The 20,327-nt window shown below is 41.1% G+C and overlaps 1 protein-coding gene across 2 annotated transcripts in view; it reads right to left on the reverse strand.

The window, feature by feature from the left end:
* Positions 1 to 20,327, reverse strand: part of drosha (drosha ribonuclease III) — a 92,611-nt gene that overhangs the window by 69,099 nt on the left and 3,185 nt on the right. The window contains exons 4-14 of one of the 2 annotated variants that reach the window (XM_034861545.1): positions 18,927 to 19,233; positions 16,974 to 17,115; positions 15,021 to 15,181; positions 13,915 to 13,995; positions 11,928 to 12,014; positions 11,604 to 11,690; positions 9,277 to 9,348; positions 8,865 to 8,946; positions 8,068 to 8,136; positions 4,781 to 4,950; positions 2,997 to 3,121 (exon numbers count right to left, since the gene is read on the reverse strand). In XM_034861545.1, the coding sequence (XP_034717436.1) occupies positions 2,997 to 3,121; positions 4,781 to 4,950; positions 8,068 to 8,136; positions 8,865 to 8,946; positions 9,277 to 9,348; positions 11,604 to 11,690; positions 11,928 to 12,014; positions 13,915 to 13,995; positions 15,021 to 15,181; positions 16,974 to 17,115; positions 18,927 to 19,233 (1,383 nt within the window). Of the gene's footprint in view, positions 1 to 2,996; positions 3,122 to 4,780; positions 4,951 to 8,067; positions 8,137 to 8,864; positions 8,947 to 9,276; positions 9,349 to 11,603; positions 11,691 to 11,927; positions 12,015 to 13,914; positions 13,996 to 15,020; positions 15,182 to 16,952; positions 17,116 to 18,926; positions 19,234 to 20,327 lie in introns of both variants that reach the window. The other variant, XM_034861544.1, reaches the window with a different exon arrangement.

The following is a 20,327-nucleotide window of genomic DNA, read 5'->3' on the forward strand; positions in this document are numbered from 1 at the left end:
GAAGTTTTTGTTCATTTTAAAAGGGTCTTTCTCGTTTTTTCAATGTTTTAGTTGCATTTTTCAACATTTGTCACCTGTTCAAGTTTCTTTTAGTTTTGTGTGTAGCTTGTTGATTTTTAATCGATAATATTTCAAAGGTTTGACACTTTCTCAAAAAAAGAAAAATTGTGTGTGTAGCTTGATTGAGAGGCCATCCACACGCTTTGTGGTGTAAACACACATGTAAATCTGTAAATGCACCGCCTGTTTTTAAAACCTGCTGGAGAAGATATTGAGCCTATTAGGGTTACTAGGGCAAAATATACTATCTGTTTGTATACAGCGCGCTTTATGCGCATGCTCCTCCTCTTCTTCTCCGTTTGTTGGTGAAGTTCTGTAGTAGAAAAAGCGCCACCTATAAGCCTGGAATATGAAGAATCGTGTTGAGTCATTTACTAATGAATCCGTTTGGACGCAAATATTTTTTAAACATTGCCAGGGAAGACGGGGGAGGGGGGGGCAAAACGTGCTTTGCAGTTGAATGAGTGTGTATCTTCGTGTTTGCATAATTGAAAGTTGTGAGCACAAGGGACACTCATTACATAATTCTCACTAGTCTAACCAACCTTATAGACCCCTGATACATTTCCTCATCACTGTCATCATTTATCTGATAGATTATAGAACACAACTACCTTAAAGGGATAGTTTGGATGTTTTGGAGTGGGGTTGTAAAATGCTACCTATTCATAGTCAGTGTATTACCTACAGTAGACTACACAGCAGGTATATTTAGAATATTCACTGCTTTACTTTGCTGTCAGACAGGGAACTAAAGCTGTTATCTTTGCTCTCTTCAAACCTAACAGACTCCATAGACAAAATCGGAATTTAACCTAGCAAAACAGAGGAGCTCCTGGTCTACCACTTTGTTGATCGGTTAGTTTGTGTGGTTGTGTGACCTTGGTGTTTTAAAAGGGTTAGGAACTAATAAAGCTAACTAACAAACTTAAAAAATGTAAAAATATTTGTTTTTAAATCATTGTACTGGGCATAAGAAATGATGAGATCCATAGCATTGCAGCAGTCCATTAGGTGTGCTTTTAAGATCTCCCTCTGGTTTTATTTCTGCTGATTCATGTTACTACACGCCCCCCCCCCATTGCAAACATATGGACTCAAACACTAGAAACATGACAGGATGCAATTTATTGAGAACGAATGCACTGAAAAGGTGCCCAGCAGCATGAAGCTGAATCATTCAGAAAGTTCTAATTTTATTCAAAAAATCCGTTGACGCAAGGGAGAGACAACCTGATGACAGCCAAACGCATTCATTTAGATTCATCTAGAAACTCAGGAACATATTTGTTTTCTACTCCTGTCAAGTATGTTAAAACATTTCAGTTTCTGAACTTACAACAATATGACTTTAACGAGCTGCTAGGGCTTCAAAAAGAAAAACATCGCACGGGAACAGAGCGCTTCAGGAAATTAACTACTTCACCTGTGTGCTTGTAGAGTGGCAGTGTGAGAAATAAAACAGCCCAATCAGAGCTAAATATGTAAATGATGTGCTAAACGTCAAGCTTGTGGTAGACATGAGTGACCCGTCCACTCTGAATCCATATGTTTTACTGTGGCGTAAATGTGAGAGCAGTCAACTCAAACTTGTGTTACAGGAACGTTACTTGGTCCAACCCTGTGAGATTGTGTGATCACTTTTACAGAAAGAGAGACTATGTGGCTTGTTCATTAAACTATCGCTTTTGTCTCCTAGTTTCAACCACCCACTTGGTCTCTTATACAGTACTCAGGTTTCACTTTTTATGTCTGCATGCCAGTCATATCCTTTTCCATCCCGCAATCCTTCCATCATGTTTCTCTCATGTTCCATTCTGCTCTCTCTCCTTTACATTCCCTGACCTCTGACGTGTCATCATTCTTGCCTCAGCTGTCGTGATGGAACAGTAGAAGCCGGAGTAGAGGCCTTGAACCTATACGTTTCTATCGACCTCTTTCTTGTTGGAATATGTGTGATGGAATTTGTGCGATGAAGACAACATAGCTTCTTCAGTCTCATGAGTTAATATCTGCTGTGACCAAGGCTCCCCTCTCTCTCCCCCTCTCTCTGTGGCATTGCCACTAACGCAATCAACACCAACTTACTACTTGTTTCTGGATCAGCTAATGATGTCCCAGTCCATCCATAAATTTCTTGTTGTCTGCCGCTCTTAGAAGTTTGACGTGGCAGCAGGGTGCACAGGGATAAAGGAGCTCAGCGGACAGGCGGCTAAAATGTAGCAGCAGGGGGATAGGGGACATTAGTCAATGGGGAAGAAGCAAACTAGTTCTGCCTAAATGGATTTCCTAACAATCATCCTCACTGCTTTCCTCCTGCACCTCCTCCTGACTGTTGCGATTGAGACCCAATATGCGAGTTGAAAAGAAATCCACAGGTTTCAATTTGGAGTGAAAGCACAGAAGCCAAGTTGTGTGCTGACTTTTGATTGGTGTAGGCTTGGTGTTATCGCATCTCTTTGAACCCCTTAGAGACCGCAGCTCGGATAATCTAACTCTGCTTTTGTTAATTATGCAGCGGCACAGTACAGTATTACCGCAGCCCTATGGCGTGTGTGGCATTACTATTCACGAGACATAAGCCGCAGCAGCTCCCTCGGCGGAGGCACCCAGCGGAAACCCGGGACCTGTGAAGATGCATGTGAAAATGTCACGCCAATCGTCTCCTCATCCTTCGATTCCCTATATTTACATCTGTCTATCTTCCCTCCTCTTCAACATACGGTGCTCTCGTCCTCCTTGATGCGTGACACAAAAGATTCTGCCCTCACAGTGTCCTGGGAGAACGCAGGTAAATAAGGGGTAGAGGTAGAAGGAACGAGGGAGACGATACACTGTGTGTGTGTGTGTGTGTGTGTGTGTGTGTGTGTGTGTGTGTGTGTGTGTGTGTGTGTGTGTGTGTGTGTGTGTGTGTGTGTGTGTGAATGCGATCTTACTGAGGGTCTCCGGCATAGCTGAGCTGAGCCGGCCTGATCCCAAAATGAACGATGATGGGGAAGGTGATGACATCAGGGTTGAACTGCTCCCTGTCCAGTTGGTCGATACGCACTGAGCTTGGTTTCTAGGGTGAAAGAAGTCAGTACAGTGAGTCACGTCACGGTATTAACCCGTTCACATCGCTACAACCATGATTCCATCACCTGCTACCAATATGTGAAATCACAAATAATCCCCGCCACGAGGGTTTTCTGTCAAAGGAGGTGCAATGCGTCGAGGCTCAGATTCGACTCGCGGCGTGCACACAACAATGATAAAGTGATGTCAGAGATGGCGAGCCAACCCCTGACGCTCTTATCAGGGAGGAGATTGACAAGCAACACGTGCTCAACTGACTCCCAAATCACAGTTAGCCTGTCAGGCATTTTGCGAGATCAGAGGATGGGGCTGTAGCATAAGGCGTGATGAGCTGCGCGGCAGATGGCTCGAGGCTCGGGCTCACCTTGACATTAGCCGCCCTTGCTCGTCACAGCCTGCATACAAACACTGATTTGAGAGCAAGAGGTCGCCAGCCGTCTTTGATTTTGACTTTAAAGCAACATTATCAGGTTTGATTGGCTTGATGAAAGAGCTCAATGATTGCCCTGTTTACAATCCAGACACAAATACTTTGTGCATGCTCACTTATATACACTAGGCCATTAAGCATCCAGTGCTTCTTTACCAATGCTTTAATGCTCCGAAGCTGTTTGAAGGTTGATGACATTTGTGCCCTCATTTGTTGACTATGCCACTGTGTGAAATATCACTTGAGCATGGCATGTGTGATTGGCATCGGACCACTTCATTAGGAGAAGTACGTGGCACCTTAACATATCACACACTTTTTTTTACAAAATGAGAGCCAAGAGCATACTTTCTTTACCAAGTTAAAAGGTTGTGATCACTATCAATTGTTATTTGTTGATCAACAGCAAATTAATCAAAATCTCTTTTGATAATGCGTCCATTTAATATTTAAAATCATTGAGAGATTAATCCATAGAGCAAATTTTTGTCAGTTGCAGCACTACTATCAATCAGGGCTAATACTTCTAACATATGGCATGACAATACTATTGCATAATACAACTGGGAACTTTTTGAGACAGTTCTGCTTGCTTTTAAAATTTTAAATGGAATTAAATGGTTATAAAATAACAACCAACAAAGCAATACAAAAAAAAAAAACAGAGTGAGAAGGAGGATGGCCGTTGTTCACCATGCCCCAGATAGTTTTATTATCGCTATGCAAGGTAAATCTCTATTTATGACCTTGTTTATAGACTGACTGGCAGACCAATCTTTAGCTTGGGTCTAGGGATGGAAGACTATTACACCCCCACCTATCTGGAAACCTCTGACAATAACAATTCAGTCCTGCTAGGAAGAGCTGTTGACTCTATACTTCACCTACGCCAAAGGTTACCCAATCACGGTCACTGTTCATATGCAACCTTTTTGCTAGCAATGAAATGTTCACCTTTACCCAGACACAATTACTGTACATCCTTTAAAATATGGGCAAGAAAAGAACGTTAACAGACTTAATGGTGACATAAAAGCTTCAGCCCAAATAATGTTGATGACAGCAAAAGCCCTTAGGAATAATAGGTGAGGGTGCTCATGTCACAGGCTAACAGGAACAGCCTTGTTCCTGCAGTGTCGGGGTTGGGGGTGACGAATGCCCTTGAAAGAGCAGACAAAGACACCTCCTGTTGTAACAATGCAGCTGAGGTCTTACCATGCCCGGGTGGTTGACGATCATGCCCTTGCACTCCTCTGCGTATTTCTGCCACTCCAGTTCCTCCCACTGCAGCATGTCTGCAATCTCCTCCTCGGGGACCAGGGGCTTGCTGCTGCGAAGCAGGTAGAGCAGCACCTGATGCATGGACAGCACTTCCTTTCCACCATCTAAGATCATTGATAAACACAAATACCAAGGGTGTAAAGCAAACTTTTTGATATGATACAACAGGGTTCAAAATTAGCACCATCCACCAGTCAAGTGCTGGTAAAATATGCAAATGACTGGTAGATTTGCTCAATTGCCAGCCAAAAAACACAATTGCAATCTATTTGTGCCCTGCGATACAATATTATATTGATTCTTTGAATAACGATACACTCTTTACTGAAAATCCCAAAGTCCCCCAAAATACAATTTAAATACGATTCAATTCAGGGGCCTGCGACCGATGCGAGATGATAGGATAAGCCCGTGTAACACAATCAATCACTTACATTTAGAAAAGCAACTGTGAGGGACCAAGCAGTTAAGCAAGAGAATTCACAAGGGAAGTTCAAAAGTAAGGGTTTTTATTTCCCAAAAATCGTTACAACAAAATAAAGATAGAGTTTAGGGTCTTTAAAAGAGGTCAAATAAACAGACAATAACTAAAGTTCTGAACATAGGAGACTCAAAAATACAACGGACCTCCTACCAAAGAAACAAAGGGGACTTACAGTACATATTGGCTGAAAAAACAATTTTGACACACCGGGGAGACTAACAATAACACTACATAAACTACAAATAACAGCAAAACCTACTTAAAAACTTATTTCAAAAGAAATGTACTTTTGCGTAACCTTAACTCAACAAAAATAGTCAATATGATATAAATCTAAACTCCAAAATATCTAAGGAGAGAATAAAGCTAGAACTCACGTAAAGTATCATTTTCCCACCAGTATTTTAGTCAGTGCAGCTGTATGTGTTACCCAGTCGAGTGTAGTGTGTAACGTACAGGTGCCCTAAGATGGCAGTAGCTACATTGGATATAACACAGGTGTCCTTTAGTGACAGCAGAGAATGATGGGCTCTAGTGCTAGTGACGGACTTTTCGACAACAAAACAAAAAGAGTTTTTAAGCATGCAGAGGAAAACTCTTGTGAAAAGCTGCGAGACATTTCGACATTGACCCCAGGAGGATCCAAGACTGGAAGTAACAGAAGGTCGAGCCGACGAGATTAGCTGACAGGAGCAGAGCACGGTTAGCTAGCTGGAGGTGGGAGAAAACAAGTTAGCTTGGAGCTAGAAACGAAGCTCGCTAGGTTAGTTGGGGGTGGGAGGAAAAGAGTTAGCCTGGAGCTAGAAACGAAGCTCGCTAGGTTAGTTGGGGGTGGGAGGAAAAGAGTTAGCCTGGAGCTAGAAACCAAGCTAGCTAGGTTAGTTGGGGGTGGGAGGAAAAGAGTTAGCCTGGAGCTAGAAACCAAGCTAGCTAGCTACAGTCTGTAACGTTAATCAGATACTGGTGTACTGTATGCTCTTATTGTAATCTACTAGCAATACCGTAGTACCTGTATTTGAAATAAATACTCAGTACATTTACAGGCTTCATGAGGTTACTTGGCATAACTTGGTCTAAAGTCAATAGCACAACATTTTATTGTTATTAACAGTGCAAGTTATTAACAGTGCATTAGGAAAATGTGCCTAGGCTTATTCACAGCGCGCTCACTAGGCTTGTGTCTCTCTCTCTCTCACACACACACAATTAAAAATAAATATGACGGTGCAAATCCGCCATTATAATAGCAATGTGCCAAGACATAAATGAGCCCAGCTGTTGAACGGAATGGGAGATGACACTCTGATTGGTTTATTGCATGTTACGCCCAAAACACATCTATGAATTAATGAAAACACTAACTACAACTCTTTTGAGCCATGCACCCGGATGCACGGACCTTTTTTTTTCGCTGTCAAACTAGCAAAAGATGATTTGGACACGCCCTAAACGCACCTACGCTTCACGCCACGCGCTTAGATCGTTAAAAGAGGGCCCTCAGTTTAAAAACAAATGCAAAAATCTCAGTCTTTAGAGCTACAGTTTGTGTTGTTAAACAAGCTGTCTGCTGGCTGACTTTTGCCAACCAGGGAAAACGTTTCACAGAGCTTCCATACAATGCTCTTTCGTTGTTCAAACATTCTTGGCCCAAAATCAAGGCTGATGTTGGAGAAAATCTTAGATTATACAAGCATCTCACCCAGCCTCACCTCCGCCAACTTGTGAATTTGAGAGTCAACATGCATCGCAATCGCATTGTTCGAGAAACAGAGGCACTGATGCAAGGTTGGATACCACACACTACGTGAAGGCACATAATGACACATTCAAAATAACATTCAAAACTGTATCACGGGGCCGGGTTAGCTCAGTTGGTAGAGCAGGCGCACATATACTGAGGTTTACTCCTCAGGCAGCAGGCCCCGGTTCGACTGCGACCTGCGGCCCTTTGCTACATGCCATTCCCCCGCTCTCTGCCCTTTAATGTCTTCATCCGTCCTGTGAAAATAAATGCCTAAAAGTTCCTCTCTAAAATACAAAAAACTATAACTATCACAAGGAATGTGCAGAGAAATACAGCCAGGCACATGCACGCAATCTACCAGATCAAATGGAGTCAGTTTATTAGACACTCATGAAAAATTGACTAGCCTCCATTTACGAGTGTTCACGTGGACAGAGGTACAAGATTCCACTGCCCTCTCAGTCCTGGAAATGCATTAAGACAATAACAAATGCATCCTCCTATTCAATCTCACTGTAACTTTCAAACACGGCATCATCACGCTCTAACTGCAACTCCCTGTCTCCTCTCCCTCGCTTCACAGATCACATCAGAAACATGGCATCGGACCACCTTTTTTTTGCTGTGCTTTTGTAAAAGAGGCAGATAAGTGTTTGTAGAAGAATAAATTGGGAGAGAAATTGTTTTTTGATGGAAATAAAAAAGGAACTGTATGTGTACGTAATGTACATAACAAACACTCTGGCAATATTATAGTGCACCAGCACCATCATGTGTATCAAAGAAGAATACCATGCAGCTATACGGCAGCACCGGGGCTGTAAGCCAACCCATCATTTTGCAGACAACAAGAAATATCAACACCAGCGTATGCTTGGAGGAGACATTACTTGAGACCCTTTTTTTTTCTGTAGCCTGTATTAACGTGAGCACTGATTGACTACCAGAAACAGACAAAAGAATGCTGTACAGGTTTTAGGTTAAGAGTCTCACCAGGTAAGAACCGGACAAAGCGGGGCATAAAATGGAACCGCTGGCATCCAGAGGCCTCAAACTCAGGACCTGGATGAAAGAGCAGAGGTTATTTTATTTAGATTTTTGGTTTGTTTTCACACAATTTAATATTAGAAGTGTAAAGTTATGGTTGACATGTTTGTCAAAATTATGTATCAGAATACATTACACCAATAGTAATAAGAAAAAAATGAGAAAGTAATTAAAAGTAAGTTTAGCTTTTTAAACAGGTTTTCAGTTTTTACCGCAATATACACCAAAAAAAAGTTGCAAGCTGATACATATTAATTAATAATAATATATCCTTTATTAGTCACACATACATGCTCAGTACCTATACATTTACCAAATGGAGAGATGTCAGACTGACCAATAGGCATAACGTTGACTTATGAGTAGGTTTTCATTTAAAATATATATGACAATCAAGTAATGTTGTCATGCCAGAACTCGTAATACTTTCCCATAAAAACACAATGACACATATCAGTAATGAAAGATTAAAAAAAAGTCTAGCAGGGACCGGTTTCACCATTTCTGTCACATGCAAGCTGTGATTTAAGTTCATTTACGGCTCATTTTAACACATTTCACTATCAACACAAATGGCATACTTGCATGAGCATGTGAGAGCCTATTAGACTCCCAAATTTACAATTTGCATGCAACAATTACAATCATTTGTGAAGTGTGAAGTTGCCAGCGGTGTGCTGCGTGCCAGCACTCCTTGCAAAATCTCTTTTTGTGAAACGGGCCTTTAGTTTTGGGATTCATACCTGTCAGGTTCCAGTCATAGAGCTCAAGAATATCCTTGAACAAGTAGGAGGCAAACAGCTCCAGGCCTTGGACACAATAGTTCTGGACTCGGGAGGGAGAGAGAGAGACAGTGTAACGTGAACACACAGTGCAAGCAGACTCAAAAAAGAAAAAGAAAAGCATACTGCCATAAAGAACACCTCAATGTAGCTATGACTGATAAGTAAATCCAGTTCTTTAACTTATCGGTGTAATCGACCTCTGCAGGTAAAATAGAATCTCTTTCCCTCTTCTGCAAGGATTAGCACTGTCGCTAACCAAGGCACTGAGGTGTGAGGGTTACGTGTGGCTCAGCTCTGCTCAGACTCCGCCGTTTGAGACAGAAACAAAAGCGGTGAGAAAAGAGCTGCAAGATAGTGTGGTTTTACTGACCTCCGGTGCCATCTCCTCTATGAAGTGAATGGTGTAATCTATGTTGAAGCGGATCACACGGCACAATGGAATCTGTGATGATGAAAGGAACAGAGGACAAGCAGAATAAAGGACGGGCTGACTCATTACCATGGCGTTAGGCAGAGGTTAGAGCTTTTCAAGGAAACTCATTAAAGCCTCATCTCTGCTGTGGAGCGCACACAACTATGTAAAGAAAAAGTACGTAAGCTCAAGAAGCCACACTGCAACCCGCTGCAATGTGTACAAACGAGCACAAACTTTGGTCAATTTAAAACCGCAGCCATGTACAAGCACTCGCTCCCGTAAATCAGACCCCAGCGTGCACCTGACTCCTGAAAATTAAGCAAATCTCTCTAAATAGATAAGCCTGCTTCTCTGTGTTTAATCTCCTGAGTTACACGGTCTTTGTTGTCAGAGCGCTGGGGTCCATTTTAAGAGATTAACCTGGGAGCCACATTCTTTCTTGCCCATCCTGGCGGCTAACTAGCAGGGGGCTAATATCACCCCGCTCCGGGGTTGCTAATCCCCACACTGCCACGAAGCGTTTACCCCAGCTTTTAACAAGGGCTGCTTAAATTATCCAGTTCAAATCATGCCTAATCCTCGGGGGTCTTTTCCAGCTGGACAGATATTGACCAAGTAGTTTATTATTCAAACATGCAGGGAAAATAAACATGTGCAGACAATGACGGACACAAGCACAAGTGTATTTCTACACCAAAATATTAACAAATTGTTCAAGAAAAAAAGGCTTGGAGGTCCCCTATCGATTTCTGCCTTTAAATTTCCTCCTCAGAATAAAAGTCAGGCGCGCAGCTCAAAAGGCTACAGGAAGAGAGGGTCCTTTCAAGCCAGCACCTCTCTAATGTTTGACCGTCACTGATGGGCCTTCAAAAGTGAGGCAAAGACTGTGCGACAAGGTCAGCACAGCCAGCGAGGAGCACTTTGTCCAGGCAACAAAGAAGCCGACCCAAAGCCAAAAGCCGATTTGAAGTTATTTTCGAAGAGAGTGGAGTTAAAAGAAGGAGGGGATCTTTTTTCACTCAAACGCTGACCTAAATTATATGTGCCGCCTTAACAGACATGGAGGAGGAGGACTGGTCCTTCCAACAAGAGTACCTGGATGCATTGTATGTGTCAACTGTTGTATGTGAACCAATAATCGAATAAAAAGATTAAAAAAGGAAAAAAAGGATGGGATCAAATGTGGCTAATATAGAGCCTACAGCGGCCGAGCAGTGTATGGAAGAGAGGAAATTAAACCATCACGGACCTGGCTGCTTTACACAGCAGAGGCTCACACATCACAAAGAAGAGGAAACAGAATTCACAGTAGACGTGGGTGGAATATCACGCTGGGCTGTACAACTGAAACTAATGTAAAGAAATGAATAACAATAGTTTAATATTAGTACATATATATCCAAGTGACAAAGTGAAAACACTAGGGGATGGAGGAGTTAAAAGGTTATCTGTTTCTACTTTAAAATTACAATTTATTTGGAATAATTTAACAGAATTTTGTATCATATCAATATGATTTTCCATCTATACTAAAGGTCCACCGGAAGAAATATGTGTTAAAAGTTTAAGTTTGTCCATGTTTGTCTATGATTTCAGATACGTTTTTGGTCACCAGGTCATAAGTTGCAAAATAAGTGAAATTGTTTACTGGACACATCTTGTTTTATGTATAACACATGCTTGTGTGTATATAAGTAACGAACTGCCGTTCTGACGGTGAAGGGAAGGAAAAGGGGTGGAAGTAAGAACAAAAATCATATCTTGATTTTTTTTGTGACGATTTTAGAATTGATTGGTTTCCCTAGAATTGTGAACTGTTTTTCCGACTACATCCTATCCATTTCCAGAAAACAGAATATCCATGTTAGGATCTTCTTTACAAATGAAATAAATGTCAGACTGGCTGACATTTGATGTGCATTCTGGTTTTCAGAAAACAATTAGTTTTAAGAAACGCCTCATGATAGATTGTCTCAAGTGTATTATTCAACGTTTGTTTTTGTTAAAGAAAGAAAAGAAAATCACCATAGTCAATTCTATCGAATTATATTACAAACAATAGAATTATCAATATCGTGTATCGCCCTGTATCGTGAAAGAATCGAACGGGGACAAACGCACATCGCCCCAGCCCGGTAAGCAACCGTGCTAACAGGACTCTTTCAAACAAAAAGCGAAGGAAAACCTGTGATGTGCAAAACAAGATATGAAAGGAACTGAAAATTGGAAGGAAATAATAAAGATGACATTACGTATATAAACAGGCATAGTGTAAGACTTACGTTAGTGAGAGGGGCGTGGGAGAAAAGAGAGAAGCCTTCAAACAGGTATTCGTGGTCATCGTACTCGATCACAGTCGGCCTGTCGGTCTGAAACAGAAAAGCAGCAGGGCCAATCAAACACACAGCGGCTTAGTGCAGTAATAACTGCCATCGCACTGCATAAAATGTGTTCAACATAATATAAAATTCTAATACTCAAGTGATGTAGAGCAATGAGAACTCATGATTTAATGTCACAAATAATACACAGACTATTTTATTAAGTGATTCACACAAGCAATGTCTCATTTTTAGGGTCTTTAGGGACAAAACAGACCGTCATACCAGGAAGTTGGTTGGAGGAGACACAGTGATCCTGTAGTGGAATAGTTTTCCCGAATTGTTGTTCATTGGGCGACAGTGTTTCACGGGCTGAAAAAAAGACACACAGTGACTGACATCTAAGCGGATCCTCTTTAAAACACAAGGTGCGCTTCGTTGTTACATTTTGCCGTTACACCAGAGAGACCATTACAGATGTAAGAGATACAAAAAATGTCCAGAACTCACTTTATTTGTCCACATACCCCAACATTTGTTACATCCCTTAACCTACCAGGCCATTTCCTCATTTTTAGAATTGTCCCCAACTAAAGAAATGTATATCGATCCAAAAGTCAAAGGATGACCTCCACTAAACAATTAATGTAAATGAGGAGTTAAAGTCTGTCCCTACACACACTAATGCAGTCACACAAAAGAGATTTTGTAAAATCTAAACTACTTAAGACCAAACCCTATTTTTGAACTGTTTTTTTATAACTGACATCTGCCTGATGACTGAAAATGTAATTGACATTCTCTTAATGAATACAGTCACATTTCCCATTAATGTTGTTGTATGTTTCCAGGTCAGGCAAGACCTTAACAAGCAATCAGTCAACTAATCGACTAATGAGGGGGTGAGCCCTGTTTCCCCTAAAACACATTTCTTAACACATAAAATGACCTTGATCCAACGCATAAATGCCTAGTGAGTAAAAATCTACTACAGCTGATGTTAACCAGCACTGGTCTGGAGGTTGATGTTAATTAACCTCCATGAAAAACAGTTCACCATAGGCTAACACACTCATTAAGTAACCCGTGACATTATAGGGTAACTACCGTCTTTTTCAAGTTTTTGTGTCTAAGTGATTGATGGGAACAACAACCTTGACATTGGTCCAGGATTAAGCGAGACTGCTGCAAACGGCAGCAGCAAAACAAGCTACAATATAAGTTAATAGGACAACTGTCAAGCTTGTGTTTAGCTCCATAAAAGTGACAGGGACAGGCTCAGATTAATATTCTGTGTCTGACAACACAATGGAAAGGAGGTATTTCTTTCTATTAAAGAGTAAAGATCCTTTTTGTAAAGATGAAACGTTGGTGAAATTAGGTTTGCTTAACCCACCAGGCTCAATGTAAATAAACAGTAATTTTAGCATAGTGAAATCCACTTCATTCAAAGCGGACAGAAACAAAATAAAACTATGAAACGCCTTTTTGGGGCATCTTTGCACTTTTGCAAACATCACAAATCACAACAAGTTTTGATTGCAATAAACACATAGTTTACTGATGTATGTACATGTGAAAATAGGAAGGCTTGTATCATGTGGACGCGCAGTTATGTTATTACTTAGAATTCCTCTTGGGGGAGACAGAAACTACTGACTATAGCTATAGCTCAGAACAGTTTGGCGCATATTTGGCCTTTACACGTGCCAATGAGAGCCTGGCTATCAGCATCCTCTTGATGCTCATAAAGAGCTCAGGCAACATGATGTCAGACTGACCAGCATTTGTAATTGGCCGTATTTCTTGTTTCTTATTTTTATTTATTTTCAGTGGCTAGAGCTGACAGAGAAGGAAGCAGTTTATTCCACATATGGACCAAACATATTTCAAAAAATGCAAGTAAAAACGGTTTTGTGTGGCAAGGCACCTTTAACAAATAATGCACTAGTCCATATTGCAATTTCAATAAAACTTCTATTAATTGTGCAGCCGTGATGAAAACCAGAAATTTTAGCACCTGGCAAAAATAATCAATGAGTCACTGGTTTCAACTCCCCTCAATTCCCCTGTAAAGTTGAGGAAAGTTGAAAACAGTGAGAGTAAACATTTGGTTCTCTGGGATGATACAATCTCACTTATTGTCCCTTTAATACAATGGAAAATGGTCACTGTAGAGAGAATACATTTAGCTGACTAGAATTATGTCCTTGCCCCTCTGTGGCACAACTTCAAGGTTATAAAAGGGTGATTTATTCACGACGCGTCATACCTCTTCCCCCGGGTAGATGCTGTGGCGGATCCCTGTACGTCTGGCCTTGGCACTGCACTTACACAAGGGGCCATCATTCATCTGGACAGAAAGAAAATACGTAAATCAGACACAACTGCTTCACTTGCCATGTAGAACACAGAGGCTGCAGAACGTTTCACACCTCAGAACTGTATACTCCTGACCTTTATTTCTTTACTGGAGTTTGGAGTTCTGAAGTTCTATGATGTGTTTGGGCAATGTGAATGTAGTTAAAATTTCAGCAACAGTTAGAGGAAAAAAAACCTTTATAAACATTGTACACTTTTCCAATCATGTCATTTTTGGACCTCAAAGTGCCCCGTTTACTGAAGCAAGTTCTTTCCAATATTTAACTAGAACGATTTCAAAACCACAGAGAGAAGGACCGGAAGTTGGTACACTTAATCAAATATTGTTGCAAATGCATTAGAAGTTGTAAAATACTTATTGATAGTATTACATCATGATGTGAATCTACATTATAGATACACTGGCCCCCAACTTGTTATACAAGGGCAGTAGTGCATCCACCGATTACTCCATGTATTAGGATGAAGGCACACATGTGCATGTTGCTTTGGGGGTTGACATTAAATACCGTTGTTGTTGTTGTGTTAGATACAAATGTTATTGGCACAATGTCCTTTGGCTGACAACACGCACTGCTGAAAAAGCGTGTAGCAGCAGAATTAGATGTTACATGGTGGTTTTTAAAGCTTTTTATTTCTACTATTACCTACTGCTATCTACCGTTATCTTTCAATTTTGTGAGTGCAAAGTATGAAAATGAATATTTCTTCTGCTGCCGGGGTCCAAATGTTTTTTTCCCCCTGAAACACAGGATTTGGCCTACGGGCTCCTGTTTGCCCATGGCTACCCTATGTCATGGGCTAAGTTATGGGACACCTGTGCAATATAGCTTTAAAGTGCTTTAGGAATGATTTTGGATGGATCTGTTCTCCAGCTCTTAATAATATGTGAGGCCTGTATAGAATTACAAAAGATTCATGTACTGTAGCAGATGATACAAATGGGAGATTAATATGGCTTGGCAACAGTAAAAGTCAGACAAGAAGGAGACAGACCTGCCCGGGATCGTTGTACCACAGCTCCTCATGCAGGCGGTCAGGGTGAGCTTTCTTTCTCTTGATCTCAGCAATGACATCAAACACGTCGGAGTCAGAGCTGCTGGAGCAGGTGCTTCCTTCACCGTCTGACTCACAGTCTGACTCACTACTGCTGCCGTCTGCAAACAAAAGAGTGCAAAAAGGTCTTTAATCATGACCACGTCATAGGGCCGACAACTGAAACACTTTTTGCACAATTTGGGGAGCAGGAGCGGCATCAATGGTTAAGCTCCCCAGATCAGCTGTGCCTTTAGAAAGTTTTATGCAACATTAAGTCTCAGTAAAGCAATCTGTCAAAATAGTTACAAATTGTGCGCACTTTGGCTCTGCCAACTCCGGTAGAGGAATAATTATCCAGAAAATAAAACAAACAGCGTTTCAGATCTATTAAGTCATTTGAATTTTCTTAAAGGGATAGTAGCAATTTATTTAAAGCAGGGTTATATGAGGTACTTACCCATAGTCAGTGTATTACCTACAGTATATGGTGGTGAGCACGCCCCCCAGTTTGGTTAAAGCAGACACAGAAGCTAAGTAATGTTGCTGTTGGCGGGGGTAGCGGACACATTTTAGATACCAAAAGAAATCAATATTAGTTTAAGTGTAGGCTTTATTTAGAATATTTTTACCGATTTACCTTGCCATCAGACAGCCCTTTCAGACGGGGAACGGAAGGTGTTCTATCCATCTAAGCTCTCTTCAAAGCCACCAGACTCCTTTGACAAAAAGAGTCATTTCAAGCCTCAGAATGGTTAGTTTCTTTGTGTTATTGTATGACTCTGGGTAAATCCAAACTAACCCTTTACCCCCCAAAGTCAAACAACAATACAAACAAACTAACCATTCTACAAGGTAAAATTACTGTTTTTGTCAAAGGAGTCTGATGGCTTTGAAAATAGTTTAGATAAAATCTTGGAAAGGGCTGTCTGACAGCAAGGTAAAGTCGATATTTTAACTGTAGGCTATTTTTTAGGTGGCTTAGCTTCTGTGTCGGTCCTCCTGCCTAATTCTCCAAACTGGGGCCGTTCCAACCGCCATATACACAGACTATAGATAAGTACCTCATACAACACCCCTTCAAAACATCCAAACTACACCTTTAATGTTTAAGGACAACAAACATAGCTAAACGTGATTTACCACCATGTTGGATTTGATGTTTAAATGTTCTACTTCATTACAATCTCTGCTTCTCAAGCCAAGTGCTGACTCAAAAGCATCTATGAGACTAAAAGAACAGCACAGTTGCCAATGCTGACATCTGGCACTCATGTTTTTGTTATTTATCTCACACTTTCCCTTACTAAAAAGAAACCTCACACCAAAATGAGGATTATAATTACCACTCAGCTGCATAGTTTGTGCTTTTTAGCTAAGCAAGGTCTTCAATGCTTATCAGCGTTTTAACTCAAGCACTTGATTGTAGAGTCAGTGCCCGGAGCTACATGTTCAGCAAATGATCTCCCTGAGCGAGATTTATATTACTGCAGTGTTGAAAGAGACAATCAGGCAGACAGCCCTGCAGATAATATCATAAACACTGAACTTTATCTCTGCCTCAGCCGAATGCACTGCTGAGAAGACAGCTAGTGTGTATGCATATCAATTTCAAAAGATTTCTAACAGATATATTATCTGTTTGCACATTGTTATTTAGTTGTTCCACTTAACCAGAACCACATACATGCTTACAAAAGGTAACAAGAACACACAAAAAGGCAGGTAAAAGTTGACTTCAGAAATCAGTCACTGACTGCTACAGCTATCACACGTGATATTACAACGCACATTACTCTACAGTGTACTCATTTGCATTGATTTTATAATTCAACAAAACAATATAGCAATGCTTTCACACAACAAAAATGTTCCTCCATAATTATACCCAACTAGTTTTGCAGGAAGGCCCACCTGGATCCTCATCTAGTTTGGTCTTGGGCGGGTCCCATACCGGCCGAGCAGCCTTGGCTCTCTCTTGTCTGCGCCCCAGCTCTTCCTCAAAGCGCTCGTACAGGTCCCGCAGTTTACTGGTCCCCACCACAGTAGAGTCTCCCTGAACACATAGAAAGGAATATTTGAAAAAACTAAAACAAAACAAAAACATACATTATTCTGATTTGATTTTTTCTGTTTAGAAATATAGAAAAACAACTTTTTTTATATCTTTTTTGGGGCATTTTAGACCTTTATTAACAGGACAGCTGAAGACATGAAAGGGGAGAGAAAGGGGGGAATGACATGCAGCAAAGGGCTGCAGGATGGAGTCGAACCCGAGCCCACTGCGTAGAGGAGTAAACCTCTATATATAAGTTGGATGTATCAACTAAGCTATGCAGACGCCTGTTTTTTTGCTTTTTAAAAATAAAGAAAAAGTACCCATGCTTTTGAATTTTTCTTAATATGGGCAGAATAAGAGTCAATCAGATACATCTGCATGTTTGTCTGTTTGTTTGTTTGTGAGTACAATCAGTCAAAAACATGCTCCACAGGGAAGAAGCTTATTGCTTTTTGAGACCATATGATGTTTCATCTTGAAGAGCAACGCCCAACCTGCTGCTGCATGGTTGTAAAAACATGAATCTGTTTAAAACGTTGTGGGGAAATTTCCAGCTTATGAACTCCTGCCATGTCAGTTGAGAGAGCGGTACCCCAGGTCTCATTTAGGTCAGTGTCCAACATAATGTCACAAACTTTCCAGGCCAAGGAGTACTCCAACTCTGCGTCTTCATGGAAGTTACAGCTGTATGAGAAGACTGTCTCATCCTGCCAAGATAATGGAGGAAGTAAACACAGAACACATTTAGGGTTGGGTACTCGAAACCCGGTGCTAATACGTTAGAGGCAACAAAAACATGTCTGCATGCGACGCTAGTTAACAGGTAATCAACTTACTTATAACTTTGAAGCAACCCAAATTCAAGCTGAGTTCTCCGTTTTCCTGGTCAACTCATGGAACGATAACCACTACCTGGAATTTGGTACCGGTACCGTTTTTATATTAGCCTACTTTTTCTGTATTACATTTTTTATTTCGGTAGTAAAAATATAAGTCCAGACATACTTTTAACGGGAGATCAACTACGGTCTGTTACGCCAATACTGTATATTCAACTTCAGTAACGATTGGGCTGGGTCCGATTTGACTTGTTGTTCGGTCGGGATGCCGACCTCGGTCCGGACTTTGAGAAGCCCTGCATTAAACCATCGATGTGATTCAACAGCCTTTGGGAAAAGCAACGGCGACTCCCACAGGACGAGTCCTCACTGTCTTAGGGGAAAAGATGTGTACCTTCACTTTGGTTTTATTGAAAGACAGGTCAGGTCTTGGGCAGAATGTGTAATTTATAGCAACAAAAAAGGAGCTGATGACAGCATGAAGCCCACATCCAGAGATCACTGGTAAAGGTCATACAGTTTTAGAGAAGAAGAGGTGGCTCTTTCCAAGAGATCCAACGACATCAGAAAAGCATTTGAGAGGGCAGGTGGTGATTTGGAAATGGTGACTAAGGCGTCTTTTGGAGTGCTTGCTAAAAACTTAAAGGCTGAAAAAGATACCGTGTTCAGGAGAGCAGTTAATCCAACACTTTATCACCACCTGGCAGACAGAAGATTAGGGACGTTTCCTTTACCAGTCAGATGGATAAAACAATATAAAACAAGTCTGTGCTCAGTGTTAATGGTCACTGTGTTAAATGCAATGACTTAAAACAAGTCATTCTCCTGTTTAATATACCCTTAACAAACAAGACAAGGACATTTGGTTGGCTATGGACTCAGAAATTGAGGATAAGGATTAGATATGACGACACAACAATTAGCCACTGAGTGAAGATTAGTTAATTAAAACATAAGTGCCAACAGTACCACTTGGTCCATGGGGTCATTGGAGTAGTAGTTCTCAGCGTGTGTGCAGCGGATCCAGGCAGGTTTCAGCAGCTCTTCTTCTTCTTTCTCAAAATCCCCCTTTTCCTTCTCTTTCTCAGTCTCTCTGTCTCGGTCCCGTTCTCGTTCCTTCTCTCGCTCTCGCTCTCTGTCAGCGAAGGACTCTTCAGAGTCTCGGCTCCTGGCGGAGGAGTAGCTGCGTTCTCTGCTCAGGCCCGAGGAGCTCTCCGTCCTCCGGTCCCTCTCCTCTTCCCAGCGACCACGTTTCCTGTCTCTGCTTGTGGAACGACTGCAAAGCACAGATTTAAAAAAGGAAAAGGAAGAGGAAAAAAGGCAATTATCGCATTTGGCCGTGCAACAACCCCGGTCCACATCGGGCCTGGGACCATTGTTCGGGCCTGGGACCATTGGGACCACCGACTTTTACCCGTCTCGCTGTATCTTTTTTTAAACCATATAACAAATCACAATTAACAATGACAATTGTCGTAACAAACAGTAGTGTGTTCAGTGTTTTATATGGTCTGTAAAGTAGAACCGAAACAGTGCACCTGGTATTGTTTTTGAGGCTCAAGTTTATTTTTAGGACCAAAACTTATCCCTCAGTGAAACTGCAAGGAAGTATTTTATGTTACCACAATGCAGAGATATCTTATTAATCCTAAACTTACTGAACTTAATTAACAAAACGTAATGTAAATAAATAAATATAATCAAACCAAAAAAAAAAGGATGAGTGAGCAAAGCTGCAAGCTGTCAAAAACTGACCAAAGAAATCATCTGGAACAGTTTTGAGGTTTAGTGGTAATTACTAGTAAAACAGTTTTGATAAGACAAACACGATTTTTAAAAGTGTCTTATAATTAGAGAGGTAACGGTATGAAAATGTAACCTCACGGTTACAGGGACCAAAATGATCACGGTGTTCAGGATTTTTGCGGTATTTTTAAAAGTAAGTTCAGTGCCTTTAGCAGCAACTTTTTTTTCTGCCCGTTCTGCAGACAGGATAACTAGCGCTGTGATCTCCTCCTTCCGCCATGATTTCAACTTCAAGAAACGCACGGAGGCCATGCAGTTCGCCTGCAAGGCAACTTCAGGAGACTGGGATGAAGCTGAGAAGGCTAAAAAAAACAGTTTCCACACCGTGGTAATCCACCGCGATAATAATGATATTTTAAATGAAAACAGTAATTGTTATTGTCAACATTGTTTTCATGGTGTATCCTTACACCGGTAATCGTTCCATCCTTATTTATCACAGAACTGCCTTCTTCTGCAATAATGGACTGTATGTATATAAATAATGGACTGTATGTGTATAAATAATGGACTGTATGTGTATAAATAATGGACTGTATGTGTATAAATAACGGAGTGTATGTG

This window comes from Etheostoma cragini, chromosome 22 (assembly GCF_013103735.1).
Source record: "Etheostoma cragini isolate CJK2018 chromosome 22, CSU_Ecrag_1.0, whole genome shotgun sequence".
NCBI lineage: Eukaryota > Metazoa > Chordata > Actinopteri > Perciformes > Percidae > Etheostoma > Etheostoma cragini.